Source organism: Larus michahellis, chromosome 7, assembly GCF_964199755.1.
Source record: "Larus michahellis chromosome 7, bLarMic1.1, whole genome shotgun sequence".
Taxonomy (NCBI): Eukaryota; Metazoa; Chordata; class Aves; order Charadriiformes; family Laridae; genus Larus; species Larus michahellis.
In genome coordinates this window covers 58,667,800-58,694,850 of record NC_133902.1, presented here as the reverse complement: position 1 = coordinate 58,694,850, position 27,051 = coordinate 58,667,800, and the positions used below count along the sequence as shown (strand labels likewise).

At 37.2% G+C, this 27,051-nt stretch overlaps 1 protein-coding gene across 50 annotated transcripts in view; it reads left to right on the top strand.

Annotated features, from left to right (window-relative positions):
• NEB (nebulin) overlaps window positions 1-27,051 on the top strand; it is a 124,142-nt gene that overhangs the window by 77,984 nt on the left and 19,107 nt on the right. For 24 of the 50 annotated variants that reach the window (XM_074594094.1, XM_074594080.1, XM_074594089.1 and 21 more), the window contains exons 101-136: window positions 460-657; window positions 1,334-1,438; window positions 1,725-1,829; window positions 2,142-2,249; window positions 2,534-2,641; window positions 3,540-3,647; window positions 4,299-4,403; window positions 4,495-4,599; window positions 4,797-4,895; window positions 5,127-5,237; window positions 5,385-5,489; window positions 6,192-6,296; window positions 6,724-6,828; window positions 7,951-8,055; window positions 8,370-8,474; window positions 8,932-9,036; window positions 9,526-9,630; window positions 11,834-11,938; window positions 13,882-13,986; window positions 14,146-14,253; window positions 14,453-14,557; window positions 15,193-15,297; window positions 15,420-15,524; window positions 15,801-15,905; window positions 16,029-16,139; window positions 16,634-16,744; window positions 17,219-17,320; window positions 17,445-17,543; window positions 18,942-19,040; window positions 22,156-22,266; window positions 22,396-22,500; window positions 23,286-23,390; window positions 24,678-24,782; window positions 25,620-25,730; window positions 26,190-26,300; window positions 26,918-27,031. In XM_074594094.1, coding sequence (XP_074450195.1) covers window positions 460-657; window positions 1,334-1,438; window positions 1,725-1,829; window positions 2,142-2,249; window positions 2,534-2,641; window positions 3,540-3,647; window positions 4,299-4,403; window positions 4,495-4,599; window positions 4,797-4,895; window positions 5,127-5,237; window positions 5,385-5,489; window positions 6,192-6,296; window positions 6,724-6,828; window positions 7,951-8,055; window positions 8,370-8,474; window positions 8,932-9,036; window positions 9,526-9,630; window positions 11,834-11,938; window positions 13,882-13,986; window positions 14,146-14,253; window positions 14,453-14,557; window positions 15,193-15,297; window positions 15,420-15,524; window positions 15,801-15,905; window positions 16,029-16,139; window positions 16,634-16,744; window positions 17,219-17,320; window positions 17,445-17,543; window positions 18,942-19,040; window positions 22,156-22,266; window positions 22,396-22,500; window positions 23,286-23,390; window positions 24,678-24,782; window positions 25,620-25,730; window positions 26,190-26,300; window positions 26,918-27,031 — 3,909 coding nt within the window. The remainder of the gene's footprint in view (window positions 1-459; window positions 658-1,333; window positions 1,439-1,724; window positions 1,830-2,141; window positions 2,250-2,533; window positions 2,642-3,539; window positions 3,648-4,298; window positions 4,404-4,494; window positions 4,600-4,796; window positions 4,896-5,126; window positions 5,238-5,384; window positions 5,490-6,191; window positions 6,297-6,723; window positions 6,829-7,950; window positions 8,056-8,369; window positions 8,475-8,931; window positions 9,037-9,525; window positions 9,631-11,833; window positions 11,939-13,881; window positions 13,987-14,145; window positions 14,254-14,452; window positions 14,558-15,192; window positions 15,298-15,419; window positions 15,525-15,800; window positions 15,906-16,028; window positions 16,140-16,633; window positions 16,745-17,218; window positions 17,321-17,444; window positions 17,544-18,941; window positions 19,041-22,155; window positions 22,267-22,395; window positions 22,501-23,285; window positions 23,391-24,677; window positions 24,783-25,619; window positions 25,731-26,189; window positions 26,301-26,917; window positions 27,032-27,051) is intronic. The other 26 variants (XM_074594099.1, XM_074594095.1, XM_074594090.1 and 23 more) reach the window with 3 other exon arrangements.

Below are 27,051 nucleotides of genomic sequence, written 5' to 3'. Positions count from 1 at the left end.
TTTTCTGATGTGTGTTTCCCTGATAAAATCATGCTTATCTCAGAAGAGGCTGCTCAAAGAATCCACATGCCTTCGTTCAGATACCACATTTCACATGCACTTGCTGAATTCTCTAATACACCTACGAATGCCTTTTCAGGCTTGGGACTCAACTGTTAAATTGCCTGCATGGCTAAACCTTTAGTGAGTATGTTTTTGTATAAAAGGGAGCACTACGTAGTCTGCCTCCTTTTACCATGTGAGTACAATGAAAATTTGACAAATCGTATTTTATCACCCTTGATCAGGTTCTACAAATTATTTTTTGAGCAGGCAAGATGTAAATTTTAGTCATAGACAAAGTGATTGCTCTCCCACTAACATTCTGTGAAAATATCAACAATTTTGCTTCAAATTTATCAACAGTTAATGTTTCAGACTATTTGTGAGCATTATTAATGTGCTGTTTTAACTCTGCAGCGTCTGTACAAGGAAGTCTATGAAAAGAATAAAGCCAAAGTCCACATTATTCCAGACATGGTAGACATAATTTCTGCTAAGGATGCGCAGAAGAAAGTCAGTGAAATTGATTACCGCACCCATCTCCATGAATGGATCTGTCTACCAGATCTTCAAATCAATGCCCATGTTCGAAAAGTAACTGACCAACTCAGTGACGTAAGTTCACAAATCACGTGTTCATGGCTCACTTTTTAAAAAGATTCTTGCATTTATGCTCTGTTAGAGGAAATAATTTAGGAAAAACTTCGGAGCACTCTGAAGTTGCCACTTGAATCCGTTGTGTTACGCATTGCTAAACAGCAGCTGTATCGTGTTTTCGTAACACTTGGCAATAAGTGCGTAGCTGAGATGTGGCTTAGTGTGCATAATTTCAGTGTTATCAGTGTAGGCATTGGGTCATAACATTACAGTTCTACCAGTTCGGGCAACTCTGTCTGTAAATTGTCCTTTATTATTTGCTTGCATCAGGTGTGGAAACTTTGGAAGTTTGAGAAAATCCTGATGGTGCAAAGCTGCTATGCATTTGCCTTGCCTAGGTCACCCCAGGAGTAGGCCAGCGATCTCTCAGTAAATCATTGTGCAGTAGGATATGCAAGTAGTTTTTTTAAAAATAATTGGGTTTTTTTTGTTTATTAGCCAGATCGAAGCAAGGAAGAAAAAGTATTTACATTCCAAAAGGAATTGTTACGATTTTTTCAAACAAAAAAAAAAGTCAAAATACTGGAAACCTTACTTGCCATCGTTTGACAGTTGTGTTTGAGACTGATTTAGCAATAAGGGGTTAGATCCCAGTGGAAGTCTTACAGATTGCTTCTTTTCTCTGCTACCTTAGGTGGTGTACAAGGATGATCTTAACTGGCTGAAAGGCATTGGCTGCTTTGTTTGGGACACTCCTGAAATTCTCCATGCCAAACATGCCTATGATCTTCGCAGTGATGTGAGTGGATACTGCTTTTGCTTGTTAGTTTTTTCACTCCGTTGTCATAAAAGGATGGCATAGCTTTATTCTACTCCAGATGTAATCTGGAAAATGTATGCTTATTTAAACTTTGCTGCTCTAGAAGTAGATATAATTTCAATAGACTTTCTGTTTAAATGCTGGTTTGCTAATAGAATAGTTCAGTAATAAAATAAATAGTAAATACAGTAAATATAATAATATAATAAATTCAATTGACAATAACTAGCCGTGCTAATTAGAGCTGTTGAATTTCTCTCTGCAGATTAAGTACAAATCTAAGGCAGAAAAAATGAAGAATGACTACAGTGTGGTCATGGACACTCCTGTCTATGTCCAGAATGTCCTCAGTGGCTTGAATTTAAGTGAAGTAAGTTTTTGTATCACCTTTCGCCTCTGATATCGCATATGCCATCACCTCACAAGTTCTAGAAATGTGACTTTTAATATTTTTTTAATAATTTGCTCTTTAATCGTTTAATCATTGCTGGTTATCTACAACTCATTGCCTATGCCTTTATTAAGATATGAGAACACAATCACGAAAATCATGAATTGCCTGATTCCAAAAAACTTTCATACATTTTTTTGAAGAGAAATTCCCTTATGTATGCAAACAATACATACTGTGAGAGAACATCACAATTATGACTCTCCTCTAATTACTTTTCCTTTTCTTCAGGCTGTCTATCGTGGTGAATATAAGCACAATGTTAAAGGCAAAATGATTCCGACTGATAAAACAGTAGATTTGGAGCGGGCATATCATGCAAACAAAATACAGAGTGAAGTAAGTATAAAACTTTTGGGTCCACGAGGTTTCTGATATTCAAAAAGCAAATTCTTATAAAGTCAATGTTTGTCTTTAGCTTTTCAGATAAAAAAGCTAGATTTCACAGCTCTGAAATGAAAGTGGGAAAATGCCCTCCTTTAAGCTATCAGTATGCATTATAATGCAGATGTGGGGGAAATCTTTTGCCAATTACGATTAAGAGATTTCCTATGCAGCTAATGAATGCTCGCAAATATTACACACAGTTGTCACAAACTCTCTCTTTCTCTCTTCTCTTGCAGAATTTGTATCGCTGGGCTGGTGTGAATGCTCTACCCACTGGCTACAGCCTTCCCACAGATACCCCCAGCTTTCAGCATGCTAAACAAGTCCAGTACATCGGCAGTGATGTAAGTAACGTACTACATCCTTGTACAACACGAGTTACAAGGGAATATTTGATGCCCATCCTGTATGAGCACGCAATTGTGTGAGAAAGTTATTTCTGAGATACGAGATTGCTTGTCAGAGAGCAACAAGAGCGGGGCAGTTCCATGTGGATGCGTGAGCCAGGAACTGAGGGTCACCACGATATAAGTGGTGGTCCATCCTCCAGGGTGAAGTCACACTGTACCTGAATGGGGTGGGCAGAGCAGGGGGATGGTAGCAGCTTGTATTGTCCCAGACAAGGTGAGAAACCAGGGCCGAGGTCCAGCCAGGGGGATCCAGGCATGAGCTGTAGGAAACAGAGCAGAGATTGGAGATGAGCTACCTACAATATAGGTCCAAGATAAATCCAGGAGACAGGGCTAGAGACAAGTTACCAATGACATAGGACCAGTGCCCATGCAGGAAATGAGGGCAGAGAGAGGGCTGAAGACAGATGCGCTTACAGCATAGCTCAGGCAAGGCCTGATGTCCCAGGTGTGGCTGGTCAGGGCAGTTAGAACTTATTAGTGCATGCAAGCCCAAACATTGATAATGTTTGCCTTAGCAGAATTTAAATGTTACCAAACCAAATAATTTTCTGAAGTAATTGCTATCAAAATATAAATTTCCCCAGGCAGACGCGAATACCTTATTAGATGCAAGAGAAATTTAAAATGTTATTAATCTTGGGCCACATGATAACAGTAAAAATACAGATGATGTGTAGTGTAGTTAACTCTGATATAGCTACATCTCACTTGTTTATCTTTAAAAATCTGGGTCTTTATACTGCATGAATTACTGTCAGCACCGCTGCGTAAGGAGAATCACAATCAAACTTAGTTTCTGTTTGGATTTGTTCCTTTTCTCACTTTGTAGCTGAAATATAAAGAAGCCTATGAACACATGAAAGCTAAAGGCTACACTCTGGGACCTAAAGATGTTGGGTTTGTAAATGTGAAGAAAGTGAATCAAGTCATTAATGAGGTACAGTAAATCTATGTATTTGCTTTCGCTTGTGTTTGTAGTGCCCAAGATACAAATGATGAGAGTACGTTGACTGGGAAGATTGTAGGATCCCTGTTCTTTGAGGCTTTTAAGAGCACTTTAGACAAATATCCATCAAGAATGGCAAGGGAATCATTGATCCAGGCTTGGAGTCGGGCTGTATGGCTTTTTAAGGTTCTTGATAACCCTAACTTTCTGTAATCCTGTAAAATTGTTATCGTAATATAAAATCAATTGCAGCCCAATTTTATTAACCGATCTGATGCTACTTGATTAAAGTTGCATAAAAATATTGTATCTGTATGACACTGGGTCTTGATAGTTTTAGGTTTTATATATCTGTACTCACTTCTTTGGTCATTGGCTTTAGTAGGATGAAAATTAAACATACAGATTTATGTATTTGTAGGATTAGAGTCTCTGATTCGCCATGTTTTAGAGATACTGCTATCAAAAACAACTGTGGAAAGTCTTTGCCTGATTAGAAAATAGTATGCTTGCTCCCTTTTCTCTGGTAGTTAAGCAATACCTAGCAAAAAACCTGCCCTTAAAAGAGAAGTGCTTACACTCTGCCAAACTGCTTGCCATTTTAAGTTTTTAACGTGTAGAATGCTGTCTCCTTTGATACAGAGGCTGTATCGAGCAACATACCACAAGTACAAGGACAAGATTCATACCACTCCAGACACACCGGAGATCCGTCAAGTCAGAGCGACACAGGAAGCTGTCAGTGACGTATGTGTCTTCCTAACATAAAAAGCAGAAGAGATTTAGAATATTCAGCATGACCAGACATGTGAAATGCTATTTGTTCTTTGTCTTTCAGCTGATCTACAAGTCAGATTTCTTTAAGATGCAGGGACACTTGATTTCCTTGCCATACACTCCTCAGGTGTTGCACTGCCGCCATGTTGGGGACATCACAAGTGATGTAAGTGACTTCTGTTAAGAGACCTGGTATTTGAATACAACAGGCCTAGTGCTTTTATACTGAAAATGGAATTTGGCTTCTCTCGCTTGCGTTCTAGTCTGTAATAGATAAATGCTTTGTAACTGTGTTTAGGGACTGATTAATGAAATTATCCCAAAAGTTAACTTTTGAGTTTTCTTTTTCTGATTGCCTCATAGAATAAATACAAAGAGGATCTGAAGTGGTTGAAGGGCTTGGGTTGCTTCCTGTATGATACTCCTGATATGGTCCGTGCTCGTCACCTGCGTAAGCTTTGGGTAAGATTTTTTTTTTCTGAGAACTGTGTATAACAACAATTGATTTATTTACGTGCATGCTGTGTGCTTCCAGGAAGTCAAGTACATGAAAATGAGTAAGGACTTATGACAGAATTTCTTGCCATGCAGCTAGTTAGTTGTTTCAAAGCACTGTTAGGTTACACTGTAAAATTTTCTTCACTACTAAGAATAAGGAAAGCTTCCTAAGTAATATTGCTTTTCTTTTTGCAGTCTAATTATGTATACACCGATACTGCAAAGAAGATGTGGCCTAAATACAATGTGGTATTGGATACTCCTGGATACAGAGCAGTTCAGGAACTAAAAACCCATTTGAGTGAAGTAAGTTCTTTATTATTTTTGCACATCTTTGTTAGCCATAATTAAGCTCAGACTGAAATGCATGAGATGTTATAATTGCAAAGCTGCTCAGCTGCTAAATGAACATCTGTAACAGAAGAAATAATTCATGGACCTTTTTTTTTCCAGCTGGTTTACAGAGCTGCAGGCAAGGAGCTGAAGACAAAATACACTTCTGTCCTTGACACACCTGACTTCTTAAGAGCCAAGGAAGGACAAAAAATACAGAGCCAGGTGAAAAATTTGTACTGATCGAAAAGCAATCAGGGAATCCCTCTTAATGTACTCTTGAAGTACAGCAAAATCTTTCCAGGCCATTTCAAAGCAATGTAGAATTCCTAGATAGGATGTTTAAAATGACTGTTGCTCATTTTTAAGTGGCTATGAATTTTTGTGTTGACTGTGTCTGTAATGGATGTGTTCAGCTTTGTCCATCTGAAATAGAGCATTGAGCTCTGGTACAGTTACGCTCTGATTTTCTGAACGTCTTCATCAGAGGAATGAGCAATTTTATCCATCTATTTTTATTCATCATCATTTCTTTATTAACATAGTAGTTCATTATCTGAGTTATTAGCTACAAATTTTGTGGAATTTTTAAACTTGCAGAACGAAATGAAGATACTCACCAGAGAAAAACAGACCTTATGGATGCCTCTATCTAAAGCTAGGTCTGAGTGTAGGGCAGAGAGGTCATTAATGTCACATGCATTTGACTTCTTGGTTTGTGAGCGTGGTACTGGCAGTTACGGGATATCAAGAGTACTGACAGAGAAAGATGAACTGAGGTAGTATGGAAGAGGAGAGGCCACATTATTTTTTCTGGGGTAAATTGTGTGGTTATATATACGATATGAATTTACAGACATTTTTCAGAGAGATAAAGTAGGTCGTACTTGAAATGGATGGGTTTTGATTCTTTTCTTCTTACTGCAGTATTTGTATGTGGAACTTGCCACAAAAGAGAGACCCCATCATCATGCTGGTAGTCAGACTCCAGCCTTTACACATGCAAGGCACGTAAAGGACATGGTCAGTGAGGTAAGATATGTGGGCTTTTTTGTTTGGTACCACCATGCCAAACTGTTTAGAAGCTTTATTTTTAATTTTAGTGATGGTTTCAAGGCTCAGATCTGTTTACCCTTCATTTAGTTTTCTGTCTGTTATGCTTAAGTTCCACATTTGCTGTATAAGTTGTGTTAAAAGAGTACACTTTTAAAATAAGTTTTAGTATTCTATAAGATACCTGTTTCTAAGTGTCTGCAGTCTGAGGTACACTGGCTGCAAGACCAGGAAGCCCTAGAAAGAGCTGAGCAGCTGAGCTTGTTTCCCAAAGCCTTGACAGAAGCACTTTGCAAGAATGCCGTTATGCACTTAGTGTAGCACCCCTGGTTGTTAACATAATGCCAGATTAGCAAATGCTTCTAAGGTTAAAGATATAACTTTTCCTTTTTGTTGTCCCTCTTAGAAAAAGTATAAAACCCAGTATGAGAAGATGAAGGACAAATACACGCCAGTCCCTGACACACCAGTCTTGATAAGAGCCAAGAGAGCCTACCTGAATGCCAGTGATGTATGTAGTCTATGAACACTTTCACTGCTGCTTTTTCTTGCGTTCTTTGGGAAAAGAACAGGAAAAGGATCAATGGGGAACAAGCACGCAAAGCACAGAGTATCTCAGTGTGGGTCATAAACTAGGTCGCCCCATTTGCATGTACAATTCCATTTGATATTACAGCAATTGTTGAGTTTTTACTTGATGTCTGTCACTGTAGTGCTTTTTGCATTTATTATAATTAATTTTCATTTTCCATTGTGCTGAAGTGTGGTCTTACAACAAAGAAAAAATAGACTTGAAGTAATTTGCTTACACGTGAAATCTCCAAATAGTGCAGAGTGATATGATTGATGCCGGAGCCAGGATAGAACATCTTTTATCAGATATTTTCATCTCAGTTTTGTGTTAGAAGTGAAGTTGCATGTCACAGAGAGTGTGCTCATATTAGAGAGAAAAATTATCTGAGCTGCTGCTCATAAAGTTATTAAGGTGAAATTGATTTTTCCTTCAAGCGGAATAGTGATTTGTGATCTCAGACAGTGGCTAAGAGTACTCTACTCATTCATGAGACTTTGCTATGTATTTCAGATTGCACGTTGTATCCTGAAAGGGTATGTGCTGGGCTGGTGCTTTGTTCTAGTGATTAGTCTTACTGCTCTCGTAAGAATGATTTTTAAATACTGCTAAGGCGCATCCCAGTTCTTTTGCACATCTGAATTTCTTCTGAGAAGGTCTTTCTGCAAAGACTGGAATGATCTTCCTGCTTTCTTCTAGACCAGGACATGGAAGAAGGCATAAATAGGTTTTTTATGCCAAAAGTGTCACTTTTGCTATTCTAGAGAGTAGTCCTGTGATTCATGGATGTTTTTTCCTCAGTCTTCAGTCTGAAAGCGAATAGGGTGAAATGTGGCTTTAGAGGTACCAGCTCCTTTTCTCTCTAATTTTCACCATAAGTCTCAGTCAAATTACAATTGATTGTAGGCAATTGCAGCTTCTTAGAATTCCTCAGGCCTTACATTAGGATGTTGGACAGTAACATATCCTTGCATGTCATTCCCAAGAGGCAGGAAATTTAACTAAAACAATTCCTGACAGATAAATATAATATATTCTTTTATATGATATTTTTCTTACCAGTTGCGCTACAAAGAAACCTTTGAGAATACCAAGGGCAAATACCACACAGTGAAAGATGCTTTGAATATTGTCTATCATCGAAAGGTCACCGATGATATTAGCAGTGTATGTATACAACATTTTCATTCCTAATTAGTGTTTGTCATTTAATAACCTGGAATATGCCATTTATGCTATCATTCTATTTAAGTGTGTCAAATAATTAGAAAAATATGATCAGCACTATTAATATTAACTTCTTTCCTTCTCTGGAATATTATACACTTGGTTGCCTTTGATGTTACAAAGGTGAATGCAAGTTAATCTCATTTCCACTGTTTTAGTTCGGACGTTTCAGAAAAAGGAACGTCTTGAAACTGTATGGTCTAGAGTGTTCTCTTCTCAAATTGTTTGACCTCATTCTTCGATTTTCTTTGTAGGTGAAATACAAGGAAAATTATATGAGTCAGTTGGGAATCTGGAGATCGATCCCAGACCGTCCGGACCATTTCCATCATCGTGCAGTCACGGATGCTATTAGTGATGTGAGTTCAAATAGTTCCTGGATGTGAGAGGCTGAAAGTTGTAAGTAGGTCTCCAACATGAAAACCAAGTCTTATTTCTTGAGAAAGGGAAGGCAGTTGAAATTTTTAGTGATTTACACTTTCCCCTGGCAGATCCGTGAAATGACAGAGCAAATCAGATGGCTAAAATTGCAGCCCATCTCCTTTTGAAATTAACAGAACAGTTTTAGTGCATTTCAGTTGCATTTGCTTAGATGTGTTTCTTAACCCTTTAACAACCTTTAATTGTACATATCTGTACATATACGGTTACCCCTTAATTGTACAAGAATAAATGTTTTTTAATTCAATCAGGGACTCCGATAGCTAATGATAGATTAGGTATATGAATAATCTGAGTCCATCAGAAAAGTATGAATAACTGTAATTTACCGCTTGGTGTTGCTTAAAACTGAATCCTTTTACTTCTTTTCTAAAGGTTAAATACAAGGAAGACTTGACATGGCTCAGGGGCACTGGCTGTTATGCATGGGATACTCCAAGCTTTGCTCTGGCAGAAAAGAATAAGGTGCTCTACAGTGGGGTAAGTAAAACGTCTGGAATTGTTGCTAAATGTTCTTTTGATGCTTGCTTGTGCTGTAGGTAAGTTTTTCGCAGGAGAATTCAATTTTGACTTAGACTTCGATATAAATGACTCATGGTAGAACTTAATGTATAGCATATAAAATTTAAACTCTTACTATAAAAGAAAACATAGGCAAAATGATCTTTTACTTATCCCCTCTGTTCTTTGCAAAGCTATCAGCTCCATAGTACTTTTTCTAGTGATTCTAACTCTAGCTTTAAAATTATGAAGATTTGAAATTTCCATTGCTTTCTTGATGTGGTAGATCCATCCTGCAAACTACTGCGTTTACAACTATTTTTTCTTTATGGATATGTTAAATGCACATATGCAATAATTCTGCCATGGTTTTGCTGCAGATTATTTCTAAAAATCTTATGTTTGCATTGCCTTACCCTTCTTTGGATTAACACTGGAAAATTTTTTTGTATGTCTTTTTTTTCTTAGTGTAAGTACAAGGAGATATTTGAGAAGACTAAGTCTCATTTTAAGTATGTAGCTGACTCTCCAATTAACCAGCATTTTAAATATGCAACTCAGTTGATGGATGGGGTAAGTGTTCAAGATTTCTGTAGAGTCTCATACTGAAGTAGTAAGTGTGTGTATGTTAATACCGACTTGAAGGCTGATCTTCCTTATGAAATCAAAATACATTCAGGCTTAAAGGTGTCTTAAGGTCAGACTCAAATAATGAAGGACAAGGTTGTTGTTATTGTCTGAGTATTAGGGCAGGTTTACAGTAACTAAAAAGTGGAATCCTGACACCTGTTCCATTACTTTGTCATTGCAAAGAAATTTCTTTGCTGATTTAAATAATGCTGCTCGCTTAGTAACACTGATTGTTGATTGTCATGTGAAAAAGGTATAGAGAGAATCACAATTGCTTTCCTGAAACATTGTTAAAAACCTTCATCAGTGTTAGAAAGGTAATGTTATGTCTGAAGTTACCGTAGCTCCGTTTCATTTCAGATATTTTGCCTTGAATTCTCCCACTCTGCTACTTAATTTTTCTTACTCTTCTCCTGCAGTGCTAAAGAAACAATAAACACCTCATAGTAGCAAAGGGGGCTGGTGAATGCCCGCGGGTTTAAGATTAAAATCACCAATGGAGTTTGGTGATTGGAGTTTGTCGTGAGACGAAGCCCATTGAAAAGCACTGGGTGCTACATGAATTCTCATCAGCTTAGAGCTGGCGTTCCACACCAGACTCTGATGCTTTTCATTATAGCAGCGTATATTTAGACTCTCAGATCTTGGTATTTTATTCCTTTTCACCAGACATTATGTTAAATTGTTTACCTGTCAGTAAATGTATCACAGTATTATCTGTCCTAGGTAAGAAAAACTGTTTCACAACGGTTCCAGTACCGTTGCTATAATTTCATGCTCAATTTGATTAGCAGTGAGCTAGAATTTGTTATAGAAGATTGTTAGTATTCAGTCTTCTTGTTGTTCGGTAGAGCAAATAAGGAAAAATTTAACATGAGAAACATAAATGAGTAAAATTTTAGCAATGGGGGTTCCATACATTGAAATGAACTTGCCTCAGTATCTTCTGTGATCGTTTTTACGCTGAGGGATTATAGTTTTTGCTTACAAAATGTCTGATGATAATATAACCTTTTATTTTACCCTTGCATTTCATTGTGTTCTCTTTGTACTCAAATCAAGAACCTCGTTCCGTACAGAGTTGCTTCAGCAGTTATTTTTCACGAAGAAAGTCCATCATAAAACGGCTTATTGAAGAGTGGCAGAGACAGAATATAGACATCCTTAAATTGTAGATTAGGCCTTCCAGAGGAAATGTAGAAATGTATATGCTATTTGGAAATATTTTCTCTCTGTGGTTTTATTTTTTTAACATATTTTTCTCTTTTGGGTCTGAACTTCAATCCTGGCCTTAAAATAGTCCATGTAAAGAGGTTTCAATGGTTAGAACTATGATCTCTCTGTGTCTTCACTCTCTTTTAATTTGTTACACTGTATTATGCCATTCTGAGCAGAAGTTATATAAAGCTGCCTATGAGAAGCTCAAAGATAGGTACAGCGTTATTGTGGATGACCCTAGGAACCTCCTGGCCAAGTGGGGGACTACACTGAGCAGTCAGGTACTGTAGGAGCACGAGCCGGTGCTGCCAGACAGTGCCTGGTTCACTCACAGCTACTCCGTCTGTGTGACGTGTCTCTAGCTAGCGGTGTCACGGGTTTCACCTGTGATGTTCTGATGTTTTAGTTCACTTCATCAGACAGTCTCTGTTTTGCCACCCAAAAAGAATTATTACTTTTTGAGTGAGCTAATCTCTACTGTATGTACTTTCATATATTGTGCATCAATTGACATCAGAAATCTCGTGCCTCTTGAAGTCATTGGAGAGGTTTTAAAAAATGCATGTTGTATCATGCATTTCTTTTATAACCTCTCTTTTAATGACCTTTACAAACATTATCTTCTCAGTCATTACTCAAGCAACAGTAACATATTTGGCTTTTGAGTGTCTCACCTTAGTCTATAATTTACTCTTTTCTCCCCCCCCAAAATTTCACAATTTCCTTAATGGGATTGTATATAAATCCTTTAATATATACTCTTGACATTCTTAATTATATAGATGTAAGTTGTATGCACATCTGAATGAATACATATGGTACCTTGCCTAAATCTCTCCACTCTCAAAGTGCCTGGGATCTAGAGCAGTGTTGTTGTTTATGGTGTTCATAAGTCTCTTCTGTGCTTCGTTGCCATTTGCATGAACAGAGACAATATAAATGCCTTGCCAAGATGCTCCTGCAACAAGGATGTAATGAAATTCTGAGGCCAGATATGCTGACAGCACTCTACAACACATACTTATGGAGCCAGGTAATACGAAGAACTGCTGCTGTAGGAGACATTATAAATACAAATATATATATATACAAATTAGCTGCTTGGACTTCTAATATTTAATGCTTGGGAGGTCTCTAAATTTCTACGGATATCAGACTCCAGAGTTTTGTTGATATGCTGAATGCTGGCTATGATAGAAAACTTTTGAAAACAGAATATCTGAAACAATATTTACTGTAACTTGGACTTCACTCAGCTTAGGCTGATTTTGCCTCCATTTTCTCCTTTCGTTATACGTAATTGTTATATATACTTCCATATAATAATTCACATACTTACATGAGGAGCAATTTTCCATACATTTGAGATATTGTATGTTAGCTGTTCCTGATATTTTCGTAACCAAATTCTCATTCTGCCACCATTTCTTGGACTGACCACCTCTCATAACACAAGTCCCTTAATTCAGTATGAACATGATTAAGAAATTTGGCGAGTAGATTACAACATTTATCTACCACTATCTGAGAACGGTGTCAGATTGCGCCTAGAGCAGAGTCATGTCTCACTGCTGAGTGCTCTTAGAAAGGTATAGGTGCACAGGTCAGTAAATCATGTTTTCATCCCTTTCTTTCTCTACCTTCTGCTTTTAAGCAAGGCTAACAAAGCAGTCCCCATGCAGTCACATAATACAATTTATGAAAAAAACCCACTCTCTCCTTTTGCCAATTCTAATAAGAATCAGAAGGTAGAAAGTGAGTATGATTCACCTATTTTTTCATACAAAACAAAGAGTATAACATTTATATTTCTGATGATGTAAAAGAAAGCCTGTGGTGACTCTGATATTACTGTGAAGCATTAGTTTTCCATATTCTACCTTCATTTAATCTGGATTCCAGATTATATATTTTGGTTGTACCAGTTGGATAAAAATGTGGCTTATTAAATAGCTTATACATATTTATTTCTGCTCTGGAATCACAGCTGCTAGCAGTAACCTTACTCTTTTCAACTGGCATATAACATTTAAATTATAAACTGGAAATGCAACAGTGGAAAACAGTTACACGAGAGGGAGAGGGCTGTTCTTTGTAACTATTAGCACAGTTAATAAAATTCTTCAGTAATAAGGTACTGAAGATTCTTACTAGACATTTTTGTTCAATTTATCCGTGGATTTCTATTATCTCATTAAATACTCCTTGCAGGTAAGTTTGAATATGTTTGAAGAAAAAAAATAGCATTCTGCCTGACCTGCATGTTCATCTGAGTTGACTTCATGTTATGATTTGTTGTTTGTGTATAACTTTTTATATTTTGTCTGTCGTAGTCCTGTTTCAAAAGCATGGGTTTATATTCTGATGCGAGATGAGCATGAAAGTTCTTTTTTAAAAATGTTTTCTAACCTCTTCCACCTGCCCTCAGGCTTCTACAGTGAATTATCGTTCTTGGTGTACAGTCTGTTCTCACTGAATTCTGTGAAAACAGGCTTAGAGTCCTGAGTAGGGCAAGGGGATCTTTAAGAAAGAAATTATGAAGGTACAAATTCTGATATCAAAGCCTTTAAAATTGCCTGGCATTGTGATATAGTCAGTGGATGTTTTTTCTTCTACTGTGTAAGACGTTTTACGTTTCTCTTGATTTGACAAATATTTAAAAATGAGCTATTGTCCAGTGACAAATTTTAAAAGTCACTAATCTGCCAAGATTGCTTTTTTAGCTCAGCCTTGGAGATTTAGGATAGAAGTGAAGCTTTTACACTCAGTGAAATAAATGTAAAATTAATCACGCAAATAGATGAGCAGCCTCCTAGGCAAATAAAGGGTTTGAAAAGTTTAACTTATTGTGCATGTTGAGCTTCCATTGGCTTTGGTGGAAGGATTTTGCAATTTTGTGCGTGAATATAAGCATATCTCCTGTAGGTGTTTTGTCTTGGTTTGTGTGGTTAACATACGCTCTTTCCCAATCACCAGGTTGAATACAAAAAGGACTATGAAAAGAAGAAAGACAAATATACTACAGTTGTGGATACTCCAGAACACTTAAGGACTACAAAAGTCAACAAACAGATTAGTGATGTAAGCGTGGTCCCTTTCGAGCATTCCTCTTCCTCTCAGTTCTGACCTTTGAAGTGTGATAATTAAGAATATGGCGTTTTTAATGTTTCTCATCTTGATTTTTTTCAATTGACACCAATAATGTCAAGAAATAATGTAATCTATAATTTTTGTCTTCAGATTATTTACAAGTTGGAATATAACAAAGCGAAGCCTAAAGGCTATACTACAATCCATGATACACCTATGTTATTGCATGTGCGCAAGGTCAAGGACAGAATAAGCGATGTAAGTAAATTATCCTTGTTTTTTTACTTTTTACTTCTTAAAACTTTTACCAAGTTTTATTGATATAATTTCTTTTTCTTCTGTTAAAATTTTATCTTGACAGGAGCAATTTTTAGTATTATGTTTTTCATATTTTGATGCCTTTCTTGTTGATGATGATATTATCTCTGTAAACATTTTTATGTTTGTCTTTCTCTAGCTGAAATACAAAGAAGTGTATGAGAGGAATAAATCTAACTGCAATGTCGTAGCAGATTCAGTTCATATTAAGACTCCAAGGCATGCTTACAAGCTGAACAGCAACGTGAGTTCAGTACTTTAGTGTTATTACGGGTTTGGGACTGGCAATGGAGACCACGAGAGTGATTTTGAGTTCCATTGAAATTTTTTGAGCTTGGACATTGCTTCTAATTCTTCTGCTGCTTGAATAAAATATATGTTAATTTATTTCATACTAAAGTGCTCACTCTTGCAAGGTGTCCTTGAGGTCACTTGAGGTTCCTTGTATGTCACACATCTACTCTTCTTCTAGTCCCCCTCTGTTTTCCTGACAGAGACATATCTGTCCCAGAAATTCTCTGTGATGATGTTCTCGTAGACAAAGTGAGCGCTTCATGGGAAGCTCTTCTATTATTGGTGCCCCAACATTCACTTCAATTGGCAAGGAACTGAAAGCACTCATCTTCAAAGTCACACCATCTTTTCAGTCATTTATATTCCATTCTTCACGTAGCTATGGAAAAACTGGAGTAAATGGACTCCCACTGGATGGTACATGATTCAGAGGAAAGCCCTACTCTGATGTAGATGCACTTTCTTACCTCTTCTCTCTTTCATTGGTACAGATTGAAGGAGAATTTGCATCTGTGTGAATGTCATGTGTAAAGTACACGACTTCCAATTAACTTATTTTTTTTCTTCTTGTTTCATTATAAAAAGCTGGATTATAAGAAGAAATATGAAGCAGCCAAGGCTCATTGGCACTGGATTGCTGATAGACCTGACTTTGTTCAAGCAGCCAAGTCATCTCTGCAGCAGAGTGATGTAAGAAAATCAGAACAACCGAATAGTCCCTTTCCTCACATCTCTCATGTTCAGAATAGAAAAAAAAAGATTGTAGAAGATTTGAGACTCTCTTCTTTTATCTTTGTTTTTTCTTCTTGCAGTATGAATACAAACTGGACCGGGAATTCCTAAAGGGATGCAAACTCTCTGTCACAGATGATAAAAACACAGTATTGGCCTTAAATAATGCCATTTTGGCGAGTGATGTAAGTACTTGCACACTGACTGGTTTGTTCTGCTAGGACTTTACTTACTACGTAAACTACTTTATTGGAATAATATATTCTAATATTGGAAATAAAATTCCAAGTTACAGCTATAGGAATAAATAAACTGGAATTAATTATCGGGGAAAACATCGAAATATGGGATTTTCTGCAAACTTTTGCACTAACAAGCAGGCACAACTATAGTAATTTATTTTTAAATTGCCACAAGACAAGATACACATTGCTTAAAATGATATCTTTTCTTTCTGCTAGATAAAATACAAAGAGAAGCACAACAAAGCTCGAGGAACGTACCATGTCGTTCCAGATACGCCTCAGATCCTCCTGGCTAAGAATGTTAGCTCTCTTGTATCTGAGGTAAAACATCGGACAATTACTTCTTATTTTTAAGTACATACTTTTAATACTGGGGGGGAATCATAGAACGGGGCATGGACCTTGCATTGCTGTTTTTTACCAATTGTTATTCTGGGCTTTCAGAATAAATACAAAGAACATAGCAAGAAGCAGCTCCCGCACGGGTCTTACACAACCCTGCCGGAGACACGAGACACTGCGCATGTGAAGGAGGTGACCAAGAATGTCAGTGAGGTAAGTAACCAGTGTGGTAGCGATTTATGGTGAGATTATTCCCTGCTGCCTGTAATTGATTAGACTGTCGCATGTTTTAGTACACATGCAGCACATTTAGAGTCTCATCATAAAATGCCCAAGGAGTCAGAAAAGATTAATTTCTACCAGAATGAGACTTTAACAAAGAGCTAATCGTGTTTTATTGGGAATCTGTTGAAATACGCTGGAGAAAAGTGAGTAGAGAAAAGTCTGGAGTGCTAATGGGTGCCCTTAGTTCAGATTTTATTTTTCACGGAACACAGTTTAAACACAAATCATTATCTCCAACTAACAAGCTTTTGTAATCTGAAGTGCAAATGATGACAGACAAGCTGGGGACCATACATGTTGAGACTGAATAGACTGCGTTTTATCTATCTTAACTGTTTCAGTGGCCTTATTTCCAAGTTTTGGTAGCATTTACCTCCATGTGAAATCAAAAAATCACACATGGCTCTTTTTGCTCTTAACAGACAAACTATAAAAAGAAGTTTGTGAAGGAGAAAGGGAAGTCTAATTATTCTGTCATGCTGGAGCCTCCCGAAGTGAAACATGCCATGGAAGTTGCTAAAAAACAGAGTACAGTAAGTTTGGCTTCTGTGTTTTCATGAATTAAGTAGCTTCTGTAAGCAAATTCAGTCACCGTCAGCTGACAACACCAGAAGTTCAGATGCTTCTGGATTTCCTCCCAGCCTCCATGATCAGGTATAATTCTGAAAGATAGAGCTGCAAATATTTACAAATTGAACATTACACTGAATTGAAGGATTTCTCTGAAAATCATATTTCTGTTTAGTCACAGGCTAAGATTTATAGTCATCTAATGCAAATCACACAATAATTTTTTTCATTCCTTCAAATACAGATGGAATTGCACATGCGCATATTTTCATTTGTAGACATCTTGCACAAACAGATTCCCAAATCCATTCCTTGTGAATTGTATTTTAAAAAAATCTCAGGCGCTTTCCCAGCAACATTGCTGTGACCTTATTAGGTATATTCCTCATGAACACACCTCAGTGATTTTCTTTCCTGTGCCTATCGTTATGGTTTAGATTGAATACAAGAAAGATGCCAAGTCAAAGCTCCACTACACACCTATAGCGGATCGACCAGATATTAAGAAAGCAACTCAGGCTGCCAAGTTAATTAGTGATGTAAGTGATTTTTAAAACTTTTGTGTAATTCTTTATCAGTAATTTTACTATTAATAACACTGTCAGTAAAATAATTAAAAGGGAGTGTCATCACTACTAAACTATATATTTTTTTCTTTGTTAGATTGAATATAAAAAGCGTGGAGAAGCTGGTATTGGTGTAACCATGCTGGGACGTCCAGATATTGAGCTGGCAAAGGAAGTGTCCAAGCTAACTAGCCAGGTAATAATGAAAAAACATACGTGATGTTAACATACAGAGTAATACTGGTATTATAACTGAAATTATTTCTAGATTAGGGGATAAGGGAATATTTTAAAGGAAACATTTGAAAGGGAACTTGTTAAAATAAAAATTTAATCCCAATGCAAGGTATTTCTTTGTTAAATAAACATTGACTTGAGAGTCTGATTCTGCTTACAGCAATGTCAGACGTGATTCACCACTTTCTTATGGTCATTTATAGCGGTGCAATGCGTACAAGACTGGTCAGTCGCTTTCCCACAGACTGGGCTGGCAGACAGTGGTGCCTGGGGGCGGGTTTCAGTGGGAACAGAAGTGACCCCTCTGTACCGGCTGGAGAGAGGATTCACAGAAGCGGGGAGAAGGGACATGTAGTTCCTCTGAATTTTATTTGTGTTCTTTTCTAATACTCAGTTTCTTTTAATTCTTCTGTCATCTCTAAAATCTTATGTTTCCGTGTTCTTAAAAATGTCATTTATAATTCTACAATGTCCACTTTCCAATGTTTATGGAATATGGAAAGTTAAAACATAGAAGTATAGAGGTACCTGAATATCTTTGTCGCTTACAAATTTATATATTCTGTTAATGCTGAAAACAGTTGATGTGCAGAGAATTAAACTGGCCTTCTCACAAGACGCTGTTGGTTCACAGTTGCGTAGTTGGGTAAATCTGTATGTCCTAAAGATTAAAACTGAGGACAGTCATTACCTCTGCAAGCAATCTGATGGTTTTCAGAAAAGGGTTGCCTGAAAATGAAGGATTGTTGGAATTAGAAATGTTAAGAAGCCTCGAAACTGTAGTACCTGTCCTGGTGAAGTGGACACAAATATGTTGCTTATTCACTTGTGTGGTATATTTTGAAGAAATTAAATTAAAATAGGCACTTGCATACAAACGGAATTCTCTTGCATTAAAGATTTTTAATAACTTTTCTATGGACTTACTAAATGTCAGTAATGGAGGTATAGAATCTCCTTAAAACAATGCCATGACAAGATCTTTTAAATACTAAGGCTGAAGTGTTAGCTGTGTTCTCTGTTTTTTAATCTTTTCTGGGTATTGGCTTTAAAAGAAGCAGCCTTTTACCTAACTCTTATCATCCATCACTTATGAGATGGACATTCAGTTTCTTTCAGCCACTTTCTTTCTACTTTGTGCCTTTAAAAGAATCTTCTATTTTGAAGTTAATATGCTGTATTAATAGAAGCTTGCTTTCTTCAATGCAATGGTCAAATTTGAAGTATACGCTCCCTATTTCCTGTATTAATTTTTTCCACCAGGACCTCAGTTCAACTTGGTTCTTTCTGACCCATTCGTGTTTTAATCCTGTAATTGTTTGAATTTCTGATCTTGCTTTCTTGCTACGCATTATAGGCAGAGTACCTCAAACGGCATATGAGAGGGCATGGAGCTGCATCTTATGATACACCATGGATGAGAACCTTTAAGAAAGCTAATATGCTAAGTAGTCATGTAAGATAATTTTAAGTGACACATCTGGGAATGCCATTTTTGTGCATCTGTCTCTTGCTTGCATATCATCTTACGATTCCAAGCTGTTAAAGGGTTTATGATACACCAGTTGCACTGATGTTGTGTCAAAGGTCTTGAATGTGGCAAAATTTGTGAGATTGCTCATTTGGATGTGACCTCCTTTTTTTGCTCTGGAAAGACAGTGCACGGGAATTCTGCACCTGGGGAATTTGTCTGTCTCAGAAACGCCACGTGCAATGGTGCTGTGCCCTTCATAATGGTTTTGGAGCTTCCAGTGTTTTTAATCAAAGTTTCCGATGCATTCATGCAATGTTGAAACTCACCTTTTTCACCCCAAAACCTAAAACCAGACATATCGGTTTGAGCTGGTTTTCGTGAAACTGTGCAAAAATCAGAAATATGTGTGTGTGACAGACCCAAACAATGGTGCTGGTAATTTTTAGTGAACAGTCGTACCATATGCATGCCATTCGCACTAGAACTTCCTTTCAACTATTCAAACGTCAATTTAAACTTCTATTTAAACTTCATTTAAACTCTTCTGTTTACATTGTGCTGGAATGGCAGATGGAAGCATAGTGTATGACAGAAATCAGCCCCCGAGCCTCTGAGAAGTGTAGTCTGTAGTGATTGGAGGGCAGGTAGTTTCTTATATTTCTTGACATTTCAAAACCTTTGGAAAATAGAAAAAACAATGGCTGCATAGCAGTTTTTGAAGTGGCAGCAAACAGATTTGTGCCATTTCAGTTTTTTACATGTATTTCCAAATGAAAAAAAGGGGGATTATGGTTTTTCCACATCTAGGCATGAGTGCTGCATGTAACTGTCGCATGTTTCCATATCAGCCATCGTGCTTGTCAGGAGAAACAAGAATCTTTTCAGAAGAACCAAGGATTCTTAAACTGAACAATTGAACGACAAGGAAAAGAAGAATTGCATTCAGTGATGATATCCTCCTTTTCCGTGCTTTTTCTCCAATGTTAGCCAGTTCTCTTGGTCTTACAAACGTGCTTTGATGAGATTGATTTGGTCCTGACAGAAGGTTAACTGTTGTAGAGGCAGTAAGGGAGTAAAAAATAATTGGCATAATCCTTAACATTTTTTTTCCGTAGACATTTCTTCACATAAACTTCTTCTTTACAAAACTTCATGTCCATTTGTTTATCCACTTGCCTTTTTTCAGTTGTATTTCATCTTCCTGTCTGACATGCTTGCTTTTAATTTTGCATAGATCTTCCAGTAACATTTCTTCTGGGCATAAAAGTGAACTCTTTGGCATGATGGTCTGATCTTCATCGTATGTTGTGTAGCTTGCAAAACTTAACAGATTCTAGTATACTTCTGCTTGATTTTAATTTTTGTGAGGTTAGAACCAATACTGTTTCCTTTATGTCAGAAATGTTAATATTCTTTGTTTTCTTACAGCAGCTGTATAATTTGTGGATTTGCCTGTTTCACTGTGTGTTTTAGCTGAACGTTGCCGTAATTTGCAAAGCAAAAAGCAACCGTGGTATCCAGCATGAACCATATGGTGCTGTACGGACAAGAATATGGCAGCGAATTCAAATCTAAAATGTGATTGTGGAATGTGATTTAATTCTGCATTCAATCGTCTTTCTTCTTTTACTAATATAACATTATCTGTTTACATTTCTGTAATCGTCATTAAAAAAACCCTAGCATGAGTCAGCCATTCCTCAACTTAGTTATCAGTTCTTCAGTATTTTATTTCTTTCACTTGAATTTTCACGTAAATATTGCTTGGGAGATTGTTTTTTTTTTTCCTGAAGAACCATTACTCCTTTTACTTCATCAGCCACAGCCTTATATTTTCTGCATGTTTTTGTAAGTATTATCTTGGTCCTGTACAAGATCAAATTCTTTCAGAAAGGCTGATGACCGTTGTTCAGTTCTTCTTCTTTAGACAAGGGAGGGGGGTTGCTAGCTTATTTCCTATAAAGTATCTCCAAGGAAATGTGGAGTGGTAAACAGAAAGAAACGTTGCCTCACTTGTTCATGGACCTGGTAGAATATTAGTAGTAGAAAGACAGGAGAAATCCTTAGAATTTTTCTACTGATGTTTACTCTAACGGCGATGGGCGTACATACTAACTATGGGATCCAGTTAGATAAGCCACAACTTAATCTTTAATACTTCGAGTTTTTCTTGCACTCTTCAGTAACTCTTCTGAAACAATTTTATGCAAAGTAATAAAACAAAAATATTCCTACTCAAACTGTCCCTTTTGTAGGTTTCCAAGAAATAATGAGGAATTAGCCTTTAGCTGCACCTGCAGCAGTGGGACGGGACAAGTCACGATGGAAGAAGGGCTTGCCCTCATTTAAGTCATTAGCAAAACTCTTACTGCTACCAACGTTTCTGTGCCTTCAGCCTGGGTCTGCTGGAGTGTTATGGCTTACATGCCTGTGCTTTGCCTTGCTGATGCTAATGTGGTTTGGAAGTGTGACTAAGCCTCTTGCATAATCTAATTCCTAGTAATTAATCGTGTCACTATTCTGTTTGTGATTTTTAACATCGTTCTTCATCTCCGATTTATACAGAACACAATACGTTTATAACAGTATACATAAAAGTATTTGATACGTTGCCATCTTCTGTGGTGCTCGTATGTCTTGAGGTAGTTTGTAAAGCTCATATTTCTCCAAGAAGTACGTAAAAAGTTCTTTTAAATACTCTTTGCGCTTGTGTCGGTTTTTGTCTCTTTGTGAAATTGGATATCTTTTATCTATGCACAGTTCCCATCAAGTGAAAAATTCTTCATCTCTGAGAGTCAGAATTTAGCTGTATTTTGTCAACATACTTCTCTTGACTACGTCTGTTATTTTTAAAATGAGGAGATATCACCTGTGCACTGAAAGAAAAATTGCAAGTGCTATTTTGTAAATACAGATGTATATTTTCTTTCCATGTCAGGTCATCTTTAAAATAGCCTTTATTCCAGGGGATGCCTTCAAGTTACCACATTTTCATTCTGCTGCTTACCATCAGCGTTGAAGTAGGGTCTCTTTGCCTTGTGCAGCCAGCAAGTGAGTAGTCAAGAACAGTTGTAATACCTGGTTGTTTTTCATTTAGGTGAAGTACAAGGAGAATTTTTCCAAAGAGCTGGGTAAAAAGCCAAAGTATGATTTAAAGGAGGCTAAAATCTACAAGACCATGAAAGATGCTCACAACATGGCTAGTGAGGTATGTTTACTTATGCTTCTCCTCCAGGGAAATTAAAAGTTTCACATTTCTTTAAGGAAGACCTCCTTTATGTTATTAATACATTCAACATCACAGGTTTTATTGTTGTTTGTCCTTTCTTACCTGCAGGTGAAATACAAGGCGGATTTAAAGAAACTTCATAAGCCTGTCACAGACATGTCTGAATCGCTGATCATGAACCATGTCCTGAGCACAAGCCAGCTCGCCAGTGCTGTAAGCTCGTTAACTAATCCCAGATCCATTTGATTTTTCCGTTCCGATTGATTCCATTCTGAACTGATCTCTGCTAACTATTTCTGTAACAATTACTCCCTCTGTTATTGTTCATGGGCCATCACCTGGTAGTGATCTCTTCCTCTACTTTCTAATGACTGTTTCCTAGTGAACTAGCACCTCTGCCGCATTTGTCCTCTGGGAAGTGAAATCCTTATTAGCTGTAGAACTGCTAATGTTTTAAATCCTCTAATAATTTTTTGGTGGATTGTTTCTTTATTGCATTTTAACTGATTGCATTACACTAACAAATACCATTTTCTTCTTTTTTTACTTTTTTCTTTACGCTTACTGTATATAAAATTTTTGGTTTTGTCTGGTTTTTTTCATTTCATGTTTGTGTTTAACATACCCCTGTTGTAGATATACAGAATTATGCTTAACAAAATAATTAATAATTTTTCTGAGAAAAGAGAAGAATTATTGCCTGTTGCAGCCTTTTCATGTATCCACTGTGTTTTCTTTTTTTCTTTTTCTTTTTGAATCCTGGTTTTGAAAAAAATCTTTGTTGCAATCAAAATTGGCAAAAAAAAACCCTGTTCACCCACATCTTTAGAAGTGATATTTTGATACTGGCAGTTAAACTTCTTGATTTTGTTTTGCTTTTTGTATTTCTAATTTCTCTTTGATGTTCCATTGAAGTGTTGCTTTGATTGGACCTAAGAAGTAAATTTGCTGAGGGATTTTTTTTTTTATTGAGATGATTTTTGACACTTTCCCTTCAGTACCAGTACAAGAAGCAATATGAGAAGAGTAAGGGTCACTACCATGTGGTGCCAGATAATCTTGAACAGGTTCATCTAAGGGAGGCATCAGAACTACAGAGCCACGTAAGTTGGTCGTGTGTTTCTCATTAACCCCACTCGTTGCGTACTGGTCGCCATCACTGAAGTCATTCTTGCAGATTCTCCAGTGTATAACAATCTCTATCTGTATTATAAACACTCCACACCTAAGTAAACAAGTCAATGAGAAATATTTGCAAGATCAGAACACCTATAAAATATCTGCATGATTTCTTCATTCTAGAGGAAACCTCAGAGGTACTTACGTCTGTTGTGTATGGATCTCTTTACACAGTATAATACATTTATCAGGGTGATTTTGTCTATAGAAAAAAAGGACACAGTAATCACAGAAACTGGAAATTGAAAGAAGTAGGGTTGTTGCTGACAGTATATTTTCAACTGCTTTATCCATTCTAGCCTCAAGTGATACAAAGGAAGGCTCTGCCACTCTTTTTCTGCATCCAAAATTGCTTTAACCGAAACGATACCTACTGCTGCTGTTAAATGTGTCTGACGTCTTTTCCCTCTGGAATGCAGCAAGGGGTGATCATTCCAGAGAAATCCATACTCCAATTTGGTCTCTGATCTTTCCTGTTCCAGGTGTTTAGTGACTGTAAAGCCAGAAAGAAATTACTGCTAGAACACAAAGGGCCATAGTTATTGTTCTGCTGCATGGCGTGGGAGAGCAGAAAGGTTACGTAGCAAAGACTAGAAAAACAGTTGTTAATCAGTTTGTAGTTAAAGACGGTGCTTGTTGCTCCAGTTTGACCTCCAGGTCTCTCACCCAAAGGCATAGCATCACCTCATGCAGCAGTCTGAAAATTGGTGCCCTAAAGGCTGGATATTATAACTTGAAACAAGAATATCTTCATCCTTGCGGACATTTTACTTCCTGGACACTCACGCACAGACTTAGTTAGCAAGTTGCTAAATTGCATCTTTTCAAGCCCTGCCACTAACACTCCAGCGATCCATTAACGTGTAACTGGCTGAACTCAGCCAGGGTCACGAGCAGCCTGAGTGCCTTCAAGTTCCATTTTTACAGCTACCCGTCTTCCTTCTTGTGATCAGGAAATTCTTGAAATCTGAGCTGACACTGCTTATTCTCAGGAATAAGAAACAGGAAATAAATTAGTAGGCCACACACATTTTGCTGCAAGCCTGACCTTTGATTTTATATTTTATGGTCAATATACAGATTTCAGGGAGGTAAACAGTATTAGACATTCAATTTTTACCACAGATCTGTCAGCCAAAGTAGGCACATACCAGTCAATGAATTGGTTCCTTGATTATTTAGGAGGGTAACTTGTTTTCTTTTCTTCTCAGGTGAAATACAGAGAAAAGTATGAGAAGGAAAAAGGAAAACCTATGTTGGACTTTGAAACTCCAACATACCTTACTGCAAAGGAAGCTCAGCTCATGCAGAGTGAGGTACGATTAAAATCCACGCTGATAGATAAAAAACTTTAAAATTTATTTTTTGTACTTAAACTTTCACAGTGATTTAGACGGGCAGTTATACTTGCATCTTGTGGATGCTGATAGACTGAAAAATTATAGCTATATCACATTTCTTTATATTGGTTATGAAATACTGCATTTAAAATTCATGAAGCTTTCCTGTGTCACGATGAAGTGTATATTATCTGTAATTTTTCATCAAGAGGTTATCAGTCAATGAAGCTTAAGAAAGTCTTCAAGTCTTTAGAAGAAGTGTAATATGAAATACATTTCACTTAAACTTTTGTAACACAAGTAGAGTATGTGTGTCAGTTATCATAGTCCATAGAAAGCACCCTGCTTAGTCTTTTCACCTCAGACCTCTCTTTTTGAGAAACCCATTTATTTCCTGTTTGTCTCCACTGTCGTAGTGTTCTTCACTGACCTGTCTTTTTCCTCAAGCAGTACTTTTCTGGTTGTTTGAAGTGTAATCTTGTTTTGTCACACATGCTGAAAAACAATTGTATAAGGCCACTAGTCATTATGTTTGAGTGGTTCCATTGAATGTTTCCCCTGCATATACAAATAAGTAGAAAAAGAAAGAAAAAAGGCAGGGTCAGGTTATATTTCCATTGAAAGTAATGAGCTGTTTCATGGGCTTTAGTAGAAACAGGATTTATTGCTTTAGGTGCCCACTGACTGTAGCAGATCATCATTGCGACAGCAATATCAAACTGCTGCTCCATCCTCCCTGTAGTTTTTCACGCAATTAAAAATAATGTAATAAATATTTGCTATTTTGCTTTTTTTTCTTCTTACTCTCATTAGAAAGAATATAAGAAGGACTTTGAAGAGTCCATTAAGGGCAGGAACCTTACTGGCTTGGAGACTACACCATCCTTACTACATGCCAAATATGCAACCAAAATAGCAAGCGAGGTAGCAATTATTCTGTGCTTATTTCCTCTGTTGAGTTAAATAATTCCACTAAGTGTTCTCAGCAGCATTTCTTCACATTTTCATTTTCCTAACCATTCACATTAAGCGTGTTTACATATATTTTGTATTGCGATCTAATTTGTTGTGGACATTTATTTCATTGTTCATTAACTGTATTTGTATTTAGTGTACCCCTTTCTGACATTCCATGGCAGGGGGTGTGTGTGTGAGCCTTTGCATTTTACCTTGAACAATAATTACTATACTCTGCTCTGTTGTCGTAGTTCTTGTATAGCCCTATGCAATATTTTCTGTTGTTTTAAAAAATTCTTTTTTCTTTTGGAGCTTTTGGAGTTTTTTTCTTCTTTTTTTTTTTTTTTTTGAATTTTTGAACAAAGTTGCAGAGTGAAAAACTCTCTTTAGTCTGGCTTTGCAGTTTTCGTTTTCTTTCTTGTGCAGAAAGAGTACAGGAAGGATCTGGAGGAAGGTGTCAGAGGTAAAGGACTAACAGCTTTAGAGGAGACTCCAGACATGTTAAGAGCAAAGAATGCAACTCAAATCCTGAACGAGGTATGTCAAAAGCTATCTGGAAAATACCTGAAGGGATGTAACAGCCTCCAACTGATAAATGCTTGTGGCTGTATGACACTAGTTTGAACTTTGTCATTGTGCTCTGGGAGACGTGCTGTGCCCTTTTTGAACACTTTATGCGTGATGGGTGAGTCAGAACCACCAGCCGTGCTCCTGAACAGTTTCCCCTGCCCCAGGCTGATGCCCAGTTGGCAGCTGCAGGACCGATGGCCGAGACAGTCTTCCTCACTTTGATGGAAAGAGGTGGCCAGCAGACAGTCAGAATGCAAACCTAACAGCTACTTTATTGAGGTGGTGGACTGGTACAATAAATATTTCATATTTAATAAATTTACACTTTGAGATTACTGGTGGGAGAAGGAAGAGTGACCTTAATACAGCTGGCCTGTTGTGTCCTCCATTTACTGCTGGCGTAGGGCTGTTCGTTTTCAAGATTTAAGTCAGAAAGTACACACTTTAATGACAATTTTTGTGTTTCATTGTGAGTTTGTATTAGTAATATCCCTGTTTTTTGGTGTGGTCATGAAACTATCTGAAGTTGCTAAGAGTATTGCATTCACATTGACAAAGTATCTATTTACCGTCTTCATCTGCAGAAAGAGTACAAAAAAGCCTTGGACTTAGAAATCAGAGGAAAAGGTCTCACAGAACTGGCTTTGGAGACACCAGATTTTGTGAGAGCAAAGAATGCCACTGACATTGCCAGCCAGGTCTGTGTGAATATCTTACA